Below are 12,095 nucleotides of genomic sequence, written 5' to 3'. Positions count from 1 at the left end.
GAACAATTTCTATAGAACCTCAGACAATATGGCCTAAGGATATAGTATTCTAGCGATTAATACAGAAAAAGTTTAGAGATAATAGTTAATAAATTCATTAGGAAGGATGTCTTAAGTAATTTTCAGCAATACTACTCATGTACCCTGAAGCATAAATAACCATATTTTTAAGCAATCTAATAAATGGCATCTATATCATGTGCACAAAGAAACTGCATAAGGTGGTTTTAATTAGTGACATACTTACCTGCCCTGTAGATGTTCCAACTGCCATGTTCAAAGCACCATTAAATTTTAGGGCTGAAATTGTAGGCAAACTGTCTATCCTGTGCAAGGAAGATTAATTTGTCAGTTCAGTGGACACAATGTGTGTTCCATTTATATAACAGCTAAGAACCCTCCAAAATAGTTGGTATATTAAAACCTCAAGAAAAACTGAATAGAATTACAAGACTTTCAAATTCAATGTGGAGAAGTGGAAGGAAGGACTGATTTTTGATTTTCACTTTAAACAGCAAATATAAACATATATTATGAAAGAAAGATAAAGCAGAAATCTTTCAAATGTATTATATTACATTAAATTATAAAACCTATCACTACCTATCAATAAGAAATCATCAAGAACATGAAAATTTTTGAAAAGTGTAAAATCAGATTAAAATATGCAATATGACTAATGTGCTCCATTTTAATCATGCTATAAAGACATAATGTATAATAGTACCAAATTCTGGATCCGCTTCCAGTCTGGCTAAAGTTAACAGAATTAGAAAGAAGAGCAGATTAGTATAAAGCCCTCTATTAGACCAGAAGAATTAGGAATATACTTTTTAAAAAAGGAATATGGGGAATGGGTAAGGGGGCAACACTAAATCAATTGGTACTGGGTTGAAGGTCCCTCATGCCTTGCATTGGCTCCCTCTAAACTTCCATGTGGGACAGCCTGCCAGTGGAAAATACTACAAGTCAGGAGATGGAGTATCTTGTTCAAGGAATAGCAAGATTAGTAACTAAATCAAAAAGTAAATGGAAGGGGAAAATATAATATTAGAAAAGTAGGAAAGGGCCATGGTTATGAAGGGTTTTTGTTTTTTTTTTAGGTTTTTGCAAGGCAAACGGGGTTAAATGGCTTGCCCAAGGCCACACAGCTAGGTAATAAATGTCTAAGACTGGATTTAAACCCAGGTACCCCTGACTCCAGGGCCAGTGCTTTATCCACTGTGCCACCTAGCCGCCCCTATGAAGGGTTTTTAAAAGACAAACAGAATATTTTATGTCCTGTAGGTAACAAATAACTACCAAAGTTTTTGCATAGTTAGAATTAGACCTTAGCTCAAGGAAGATTAATTTGTCAGTTCAGTGGAGGATATACTAAAGTGGAGAGAAAAAGGAGAAAAGAGTGGGTAATCTGTTATTAGAGAAGACAGGATGGAATGAGATTACATGAATAGGCATGGAGGTTATTAGTCTTGGTAAAGAGTAAGGCCATCTCATCATGTGAGACAGGAATGTCAAAGGAGATAGTAACAGAAGGTGAAAAAAGAAGAGGACAAGGACCTAGTTGCAAATTCTCAATTTCTTCTGTAAAATGTAAGGAAAAGTTCTCAGTTAATAATGTGAGGGAAAGAGGAGCCATGGAAAGTCTGAGGAGGGATGAAAGAGCTTAGAAGAGGCCCCAGAGAGAGAGCGAGCGAGAGAGAGAGAGAGAGAGAGAGAGAGAGACAGAGCGAGAGAGAGTTAATAAGGGAGGTTTAACAGGACTGTCCACCAGAGTAAAGGTCCCCTTAAGGTTATGAAAGAGAAATTTGTACTGAATCCAGTGAGAATAGCTGCATGATTTTCTCTACCTTCATTTAGGAACAAATATATAAGAGAAAAGGGGGCGATTGGTGGGTATGATCCAAGACTGAGGTGTGACAGGGTATAATTAGTAATTAGAATGTAGCAGGATCTGCTAATTGCTAATCAGCCTCGACTAGTAAAGGAAGTAAAGGAGAAAAAGAAATTTCTGCTTTAAAAAAGTTGGGGGCTCCTGAGCCCCAAAGACTCCTGATAGATGCAGTTAGTATTTAAACTGGAAAATATTAACTGCTCATGGGTAGCATGAACCAAAATAAAAAAGACAATAGTAGTTAAATAAATCACTTATTCAAAGCATAACTAAACAAACTACCAAAGAATTATTTTATAGAAGTAGAAAAAAATGAAATTCACATAAAAGAAAAATAAAATAAAAAAATCTCAAAAGAAATAATTAAAAGTAATGGGAATAAAGGGGGAATCTAACAGTGCCAGATCTCAATATGTTAAGCATTTAAAGATTCCCAAGGCTGAAATGGAAGGAGTAAAGAAGGAATTCCCTGAAGCCTTCAAAAATACCCCTCCAAAAAAGCTTGACAAATGCCTCAGAACTAATTTAAGAGCAGGGAAACAACATAAGATCAATGGGGAGAGAAGAGAGCCCAATAAACAGGCAGACCCCACAAGTAATGTAAGAGAAACATGGAGGAAAAAAAAATCAACAGCTTGGTAACACACACAAAAACACACACACAAACATACAATATATGCAAAAACTCACTAAGAAAATAACTCCTTAAAAAAAGGAAGAAAATAACTCCTTAAAAAACAGAATTGACCAAATGGAAAAAGGAGGTACAAAAGTTCACTGAAAAAAATTACTTAAAATATTAGAATTGGGAAAGTAGAAGCTAATGACTCATGAGACATCAAAAAATAATAGAAGAAAATGTGAAATTTCCCACTGGGAAAACAACTGACCTAGAAAATAGAGCCAGGAGAGATCATCTAAGAATTACTCAACTACATGATAGCTATGATAAAAAAAAAAAAACGTTTGGACATCATATTTCACGAAATTATTAAGGAAAACTTCCCTGATATCCTAATACTAGAGGCAAAGTAGAAAGTGAAAGAAACTACTTGTCACCACTTGAAAGATATCCTGAAATGAAAACTCCCAGAGATAATCATAGCCAAATTCCAAAGCTCCCAGATTAAAAACATAATGCAAGCAGCCAGAAAGAAATAATTCAAGTATCTTGGAACCACAGGATTACACTGGATTTAGCAGCTTCTACATTAACAAACCAAAGGGCTTACAATGGCATAGTCCAGAGGGCAAAGAAGTTAGTTATAATAAAGTTACCTATCCAACAATAAATTTTCCTTCAGGGGGAAAAAAATGGATATTTAGTGAAATAGAGGATTTTCAAGAATTCCTAATTAAAAGACCAGGGCTGAATGAAAAAAACCTGATCTTCAAATTGTTATTTGTCCTTCATTCTTGAAGACCACATGACATCAGGTGATGCCATGACAAGCACATGGAATGGATATGAATTAAAAGATGCTGTGCTAAGTCACCAGCCTCACTTTAACCTCCAGAGCCATCTGGGTCTAGTGGCCAGATAGGAATCAGAATGACTATGGCCCTGGATGTGGGGCAATCAAGGTTAAGTGACTTGCCCCAAGTCACACAGGTAGAAGTGTGATGTGTCCGAGTCCAGATTTAAATACAGGTCCCATAGGAATGAGGCTGGTATCTTCAAATACAAGACTAAAAGGAAATATAAAAGGTTTTTAAAAAAAGAAACTAAAAAGAGAAAACATAAAAGAGTCAATAAATTTAACCAGTTTATATTCCTGTCCAGCAAGAAGATTTTTCTAAGTTCCAATTATAAGGAGCATATTTAGAGGGTAGAGAAATGAGATAACTATGATAATGCTGATTTCCAAAAATACAAAATAAAGGGCTTAGAAAGAAGGTTGCACTGGAAGAAAAGGGAAGGGGGAATTAGAATGAGGTAAATTATCTCACATAAAAGAGATATGAAAAAGCTATCACAGTGATGGGAGTGGGGAGAAGCAAGCAAACCTTGAAGCTTACTCTCATCAAAACCGGTTCAAAGAAGGAATAACATATATACTCAGTTGGATTTGGAAACTTGTCTTATCCTATACAGAAGTTAAAATGAATAGGGATAAGAGGAGGGAAGATAGGACTGATAGAAGGGAGGGCAGTCAGTGGGAGACAGTGATCAGAAGTAAAACACTTTACAGGATGGATAGGGTAAAAATTTAAAAAAACAAGAACAAGGGGAAAATAGTAGGAAGGGAAATATACAGGTAAATATCATAATTGTGAATGTGAATGAAATAAATGAAAGTAGACAGCAGAATAAAAAAACAGAACATCTGAAGCGCAGAAGATATATCCCAAATAAAGCTAAGTGGCTGGAGCAGAAACTATTATGTTCCAGCTGAAGTTAATAAAAAACAAAAAATGGGGATGGTAATTATGATCTCAGACAAAGAAAAAGAAAAAATAGATTTAATTAAAAAAATTTAGAAAGGAAAATATATCTTGTTAAAAGTTATTACTGACAATAAAATAATAACAAATACTAAATGCTATATAGCATCTACATTTTTAAAGAAGTTAAATGAATTACAGGAAAAAATAGACAATAAAACTATAGAAGTGAGGAACTTCAACTTTCCCCTCTCAGAACTAGATAAATCTAAACTTAAATGAGAAAGAAGTTAAAGAGGGGAATTGAATTCTAAAAAAATCAGATATGATATATCTCTGGAGAAAATTGAAAGGGAATAGAAAGGAACAGACCTTTTTCCTGAGCAGTTCGTAGCACCTATACAAAAACTGACCACATATTACATCATAAAATCCTCGTAGTCAAATGCAGAAAATGAGAAATAATAACTGCATCCTTTTTAGATGTATTTCATAATGCAATAAAAATTATATTCAATAAAAGGCAGTAGAAAGAAAGATTAAAAATTAATTGGGGGGTGGCTAGGTGACTCAGTGGATAAAGCACCAGCCCTGGAGTCAGGAGTACCTGGGTTCAAATCTGGTCTCAGACACTTAATAACTACTACCTAGCTGTGTGGCCTTGGGCAAGCCACTTAACCCCATTTGCCTTGCAAAAATCTAAAAAAAAAAATTAATTGGAAACTAATCTAATCCTAAAAAAACCTTTGTAATTAAAATATTGGATACTGGTTAAGAGCTCAATCAGAGGAATTAAGGTAAACAATATGCAGAAACAAATGTACCTAATACCTTAACTTTATATAAATACAAAGATTCCAAACTACTAGGATAAGGACTCACTATCTGACAAAACTGGCTGAGAAAATTGGATATGGAATCAATTAAATTTAGCTCAACACCTCATATCTCTTGCAAAGATAAAACCTAGATGGAAAAGTGATCTAAGATATAAAGAGCTACATTATACAAATTAGAGAAACATAGTAGAAAATTACAATCCAGGTCTACAGACAGTAGAAAACACATGATCAAACAAAAAATAGGCAAGACCATAAAAGATAAAATAAGTTAGATTAAATAAAATCTAAGAATTTTTGCAGCAAGATATCTAAGATGGGGGGGGCAGGTGGTGCAGTGCATAGAGCACCGGCCTTGGAGTCAGGAGTACCTGGGTTCAAATCTGACCTCAGACACTTAATAATTACCTAGCCGTGTGGCCTTGGGCAAGCCACTTAACCCCATTGCCCTGAAAAAAAAAAGGAATCTAAGATTGAAAGGGAAACAACTGGAAAAAATCTTTGCAGCAAATTTCTCTGATAATGCCTCATTTCCAAGACATACAAAGAATTAATTTATAAGTAAAAGAACCATTCACTAATTGATAAATGGTTCAAGGATATAAATAGGCAATTGCCAAAGGAAAAAAAACCCAGGTTATAGACATATTTTAAAAAAGTAAAACAGAAAAACTCTGGGGTGGATAGAGCACTGACCCTGAAGTCAGGAGTACCTGAGTTCAAATCCAGCCTCAGACACTTAATAATTACCTGGCTGTGTGGCCTTGGGTAAGCCACTTAACCCTATTTGCCTTGCAAAAATCTAAAAAACAAAAACAAAAACAAAACCCTAAAAAAAAACTAGAAAAACTCCAAAGGACTACTATTTAAAGAAATATAAAGCACAGCAATTCTGAAATTCCATTTCATGCCCATTAAAAGGTCAAAAATTAGGAAAATGACAAATGCTGAAGAGACAGTAGGAAAACAAGCATAATGATGCACTGTCAAGAGAACTAAATAGGCACAACCATTCTGGAAAACTACACTCAAAAAGGATATGTTCCTAAATATATTCCTGTTCATTAATAATGCATTTCATTTGACTTAGCTATATTAATGCTAGGCCTATACTCAAAGGGTTGATAAAATAAAAAGGTCTTATATGCACAAAAATAGAATTTCTTTTACTGGTGGCCAAAAAACTGAAAACTAAAAAATAGCTAACAATAAAAGGAATGGTAGAATAAACTGTAGACTATAAATGTGATGGAATATTATTGTGTTGAGGCTATGAGGAAATAGACAATATAAGAAAGACATGGAAATCCTTAAAGGAATGGATGTGGAGTGAAGTAAGCAGAAGCAGAATAAAGTATAACATAGCATCAGTACTATAAAAATTAACAATTTTGAAAACTTTTATAAACTGATAAAGAATGAAACAAACAGAATCAGGACAACAATTCAAACAACTTTGTAAAACAAACAAAAACAAACACCTTTGAAAGCTATTAACAATGAAATGACCATGATTACAGAAAATCAATTTGAAATATGCTATCCATTACAAAAAGATGTTAGATTTATGGTGTAGAGTTATATTTTTGTATAGTCATTGGGGGGAATTGCTTTGATCAACTATGCTTATAAGTTACAAGAAATATAAGAAAAGATGAGTAGTATATAAAAATAATTGCAAACCATGAAAACAGGCTTCAAAACACTCACAGTAAGAGAATAGCAGATTAAAACAATTTTAAGGTTTCACATTATACTACACAAACTGACAGGGGTCAGGAAAGCTTAACAGTCAATGGCCTATTATAAAACATCAGTAATCAAAACTGTCTGGTATTGGCTAATAACAGAGCGGTGGACCAGTGGAATAGACTAGGTGCAATAGCAGGAAACGATTATCGTAATCTGCTGTTGATAAACCCAAAGAGTCCAGCTTATTGGGATAAAAACTCTCTGTTAGATAAAAACTGCTGGGAAAATTGGAAGTTAGTATGGAAGAAACTTAGATTAGACCAACACTTCACACCCAATATACCAAGATAAGATCCAAATGGATAAAGGATTTAGACACAAAAAAAACAATACTATAAGCAAGCTAGAAGATCAAGGACTAGTTTACCCCTCAGATCTATGGAAAGGGAAGCAGTTTATGACTAAGGAAGAGATGGAAAACATCACTAAAACCAAACGATGATTTTGATTACATTAAATTAAAAAGCTTTTGCACAGACAAAAACCACTGTAACCAAGATTAAAAGAAATGCAGTAAACTGGGAAAAAAATCTTTACAATTAATGTTTCTGACAAAGGACTCATTTCTAAACTATACAGAGAACTGAGTCAATTTAAAAAAAAAAAGCCATTCCCCAATTGACAAATGGTCAAAGGATATGCTAAGGCAAATTACAGATGAGGAGAGCAAAGCAATCCATAGTCATATGAAAAATTGCTCTTAATTATTACTTATTAGAGAAATGCAAATTAAAGTTTCTCTGAGGTACCACCTCATACCTTTCAGACTGGCCAATATGACCAGAGAGGATAAGGATCATCGTTGGAAAGGTTGTGGGAAATCTGGGACATTATTACATTGCTGGTGGAGCTGTAAACTCATCCAATTTGGAACTATGCCCAAAGGGCAACAAAAATGAGCATACCCTCTCATCCAGCAATACCAACTACTGGGTCTATACCCTTAAGTGATAATGAAAAAAGGCAAAAACATCACTTGTATAAAAACATTCATAGCAGTCCTGTTTGTGGTGGCAAAGAATTGAAAATCAAGGAAATGTCCTTCAACTGGGGAATGGCTTAGCCACCTGTGGTATATGTATGTCATGGAACACTATTGTTCTATTAGAAACCAGGAGGGATGGGAATTCAGGGAAGCCTGGAGGGATTTGCATAAACTGATGCTGAGTGAGATGAGCAGAACCAGAAAAACACTGTACACCCTAACAGCAATATGGGGGTGATGATCAATTTTGATGGACTCACTCATTCCATCAGTGCAACAAACCAGGGACAATTTTAGGCTATCTTCAATGGAGAATACCATCTGTTTATGGACTTTGAACAAAAACCAAAAACTATTACCTTAAAATTAGAAAAAAAAAACCTGTTATCTTATTATGTAATTTTAGTCTCACACTTTATTTTTCTTCCTTAAGGATATGATTTCTCTGTCATCATTCAACTGAGATCAATGTATACCATGGAAACAATGTAAAGACAATGTACAATGTTTTTCTGTTCCATGCTGTTCAGATGCTATAGAATATGAATGTCATTTCTAAAACTGTTTTCATTATTTTAGAAACTTCTCTGCAACCAATTAGGATGGCCTGCAAAATACTTTATGAAGAGTTTCTAACTTTAGACATTTTGTTGACCTTTACTCAAATCAGTAGACTTCTATTATAGAAATTTTTTTAAAAGAAAAAAATTAAAAAGACACAAATTTATCATCATTGAAACTTTTTTTGGAGTAGTCGGGCAGTAATGGGGTTAAAGTGACTTGCCCAAAGTCACACAGTAAGTATCAAGTGTCTGAGACTAGATTTGAACTCAGGTCCACTATCCACTGTGCCACCCCCATATGATGACTTTAAGTGTGGAGATTTTCAAAAGATTTTACTTGGTACTATTTTGCTTTAATTTGAAATATACATTAGTCAAGCCACTGGCTATTTTTTTTATCTCAAAAATTCAAGTCAATTTATTTTACTTACTCTGTATCAGCTGTAACACTGCTTAAAGCACAGTCTAAGATGCCAACTCGATTTCGAGTTCTAGGATCCCAGCATTCTACTCTACCCTAAACAGGAGAAATAATCATCTGTTAAAAAAATATATCTTGCCTTAGAAGTAAAAGCAGTATCAAATAGACTCTAGAGACTGTCATTAACACCACTCCTCCCAAAGACTCACAAAAATATCCTTATAATTTATAGTGAACAAGGTAAAGACTAATTAATAAGAAGAGAGTAGCTATAATATGCCAAAAAAGTCATATAGGAAAACAAAAAAGAAGTTTCTCATTCCAGAAGCACTGACAATATTTCTGTAGTACTTTAACTTTTGTTGTTTATTCCCATCCTGCAAATAAGAAAACCAAGTGTTTAGAAAGGTCAAACCCTGCTTACTCGTGATCACAAAAGATTCCATAATTGCAAGCAAAAAAGATTCAAGTGAATCTAGTGAACATACTAGTGAATATAAATGAAAAAAAGTTTTTCTTCTTACTACTAGACTAAATTCAAGCATTTTACTAATAAAACCCAGTCTTTAAATATTTGCAAAAAAAATTACATTATTTATTGTACTATATCTGACAAAGTAGTATCATCTAAAAACAGGAAGGTGGACAAAACAATTTCTGATCTCAAGATCAAGAGAACCAAATCTGAGCTCTTCTATTTATCACTTGTGAGATGCAGAGTAAGTCACATCTTCTCTCTGACTTGAGGATCTCTTATTTCCCTTCCAGTTCTAAAGCTAAGATTCTAAGACACTTTACTTCTCTAAATACCAGTCTCCTTATGTGTAAAATGAGAATAATACAGTAGCTACCTCATGAGATGACTGTGAGAACAGCATTTTTAAAATTCAAATTAGAAAATGCAGGTTTGGGGGTGAGCATCGGCCCTGGAGTCAGGAGTACCTGAGTTCAAATCCGGCCTCAGACACTTAATAATTACCTAGCTAAGTGGCCTTGGGCAAGCCACTTAACCCCATGTCTTGCAAAAAAAAAAAAAAGAAAGAAAATGCAGGTTTCAATTTTTTTTTTACCAAATATACAATTTTGTGGAAAACTGTTTTAAAAATCTACTTTGTATTTGTCTGATTCATGGGACGAATAATATATTTGCTCTCACAAACTTAAAAAAATCCCTAGAACAAGCAAATATTCAACACTATATTTTACTGATGACAGAAAAGCTTCCAGTGCTGTTCTTAACATTTCTATTGAAAAAAAAACACATTACCAGAATATACCTCATTTGATATCTGAAACATGTATATATGGACATGTGCGCATGCACACAGACATGTCCCTCCTCAAGTGAATGTACAATGCAATAAATTTATCACCAAGGAAAAGTCTTTGTTCCCTAACACTGAACAAGAAGGTATCAACGGGCTTTCTATAAAGATTCCCTAGAGTCATAAAGATAGTTCTTTTAAAACAAAAAATATAATGTTAAAATTCTTACCTCTATTGTGCCTGTGGCAAACAAGCCATGCACAGAATTTATGTCACAAACATTGTTCTCTCTACAATAGTAAAGGGAAAAAATGATTGTCAACACTCATTTTTTTAGCACCCAAAGCCCTTAAAAGATCGAGCCCCTACAAAAATTCTGTGGGATAAAGTCAATTTGTCAAACTATGTTTATTTACAAATAAGTAGAGTCACAAGAAAGTTCACTGATGTGCTGGTATTCTTCCTCTTTTGAACAAAGAAACATAGAACCATTCTCAAAAAAACATTTTAGGGGCAGCTAGGTGGCACAGTGGATAGAGCACCGGCCCTGGAGCCAGGAGACATAATAAAACATGAAGTTATTAATAGAATGGAAGAAACACTTTGGAGACTAAGGAGAATTCCAAGTTAAAATAGGTAAGCCTTTGGTTGGTATAGCTGTTTAATTTCTCTAGATTTCATTTTCCTCCTCTGCAAAATGAAGGAGTTGTAAAATATGAGCTCTAAGATCCTTTTTTTAAAAAACAAAAATCTTATTCCAAAGAATAAAAAAATTGGCTTAACCCTTTGTTGAAAGTATTATTTATGTTGAGTGTAGAGTACTTTTTTGTTAATCATGTAATATATTCTAAAACTAATATTTTTAAAAGAACTATCAACTAATTGATCAAGTCAAGATTGTGAGCAGAAAGTCCTTTCCTGAAAGAAAATAATCATTTACTTGTTTTTATTCCTACTTTACTCTTTATTTTTAAAAGGTTCCCAAAGTATTTTTAAAATGAGAATAGTTATATTCACATTTAGAAAATTCTTCTTTGCATGATCTTCCAAAATGCTTGTCCTATAATTTAAAAATCCTGGATGTGGAGTTGCAGGTTCCATATTCAAATTTTTCACTCTGTTACTTTCTGTAAGACATTAATTAAATTAATACATGCCTTTAAGTCTCAATTTGCTCATTTATAATGTGAGCTGACTGATTTAGCCAATGTCTAAAATTTCTTCCAGCTCTATTACTCTATGAACCAAATTTGGTAACAAAGCCAAATGCAAACTTTTTTTTCCTTTTGGTTTTTGCTAGGCAATGGGGTTAAGTAACTTGCCCAAGGTCAGACAGATAATTAAGTGTTTGAGGTCGGATCTGAACTCAGGTACTCCTGACTCCAGGGCTGATGCTCTATCTACTGTGCCACCTAGCCACTCCACAAAATTCTTTTAACAAAATAATCAGGGCCATACAAAATACTGTGGATGATGGAAAGAGAAAAAAAAATATTTTCTGATTTTTAACTATGTTAACTTTTAAAATAGCAGTATTTTGAGAAGACTACCATTTTTTTAAAGTTTAAATTTTTTTTTTAAAACTCCCAATGATAATATATTCCTCTGAATAAACACTGCACAGAGTCCATAAGACCCAGGATCAAATTCTACCTTTAAGTCTTGTAACAGCACAGATTCTTACTTTATGAATATGGATGAGTCATTTATCCTCTCCAAAATGTCAAGTAATGCTCTAAGGCTAAATTATGGATGGGTTGCAATCTGTTTTAAAATAAGGAGTTTCCACCTAAGAAATCACAGGTCCTTTGCCTTATGGATATTAAAATTCCAATTCTGCTTTCTAACCTAAGAAGTTTAACTTTTGGCTCCCCCTACTGGCAGAAACAAAACATTACTTATATTGGAGAAATACTCACGCAGAATCTGTTTGAAGAGGATTCAGGTATCGTCCTTGTTCTAAATTTAACCGATATACTTCAGAGCTAAA

The 12,095-nt window shown here is 33.9% G+C and overlaps 1 protein-coding gene across 1 annotated transcript in view; it reads right to left on the bottom strand.

The window, feature by feature from the left end:
- Window positions 1–12,095, bottom strand: part of NOL10 (nucleolar protein 10) — a 123,708-nt gene that overhangs the window by 85,964 nt on the left and 25,649 nt on the right. Inside the window, exons 7-10 of the mRNA XM_074209761.1 lie at window positions 12,025–12,090; window positions 10,335–10,395; window positions 8,850–8,935; window positions 248–326 (exon numbers count right to left, since the gene is read on the bottom strand). Of these exons, the coding sequence (XP_074065862.1) occupies window positions 248–326; window positions 8,850–8,935; window positions 10,335–10,395; window positions 12,025–12,090 (292 nt within the window). The remainder of the gene's footprint in view (window positions 1–247; window positions 327–8,849; window positions 8,936–10,334; window positions 10,396–12,024; window positions 12,091–12,095) is intronic.

This window comes from Macrotis lagotis, chromosome 1, assembly GCF_037893015.1.
Source record: "Macrotis lagotis isolate mMagLag1 chromosome 1, bilby.v1.9.chrom.fasta, whole genome shotgun sequence".
Taxonomy (NCBI): domain Eukaryota; kingdom Metazoa; phylum Chordata; class Mammalia; order Peramelemorphia; family Peramelidae; genus Macrotis; species Macrotis lagotis.
Note: the sequence above shows the minus strand (reverse complement) of the source record. Positions and strands in the feature narration are given on the sequence as shown.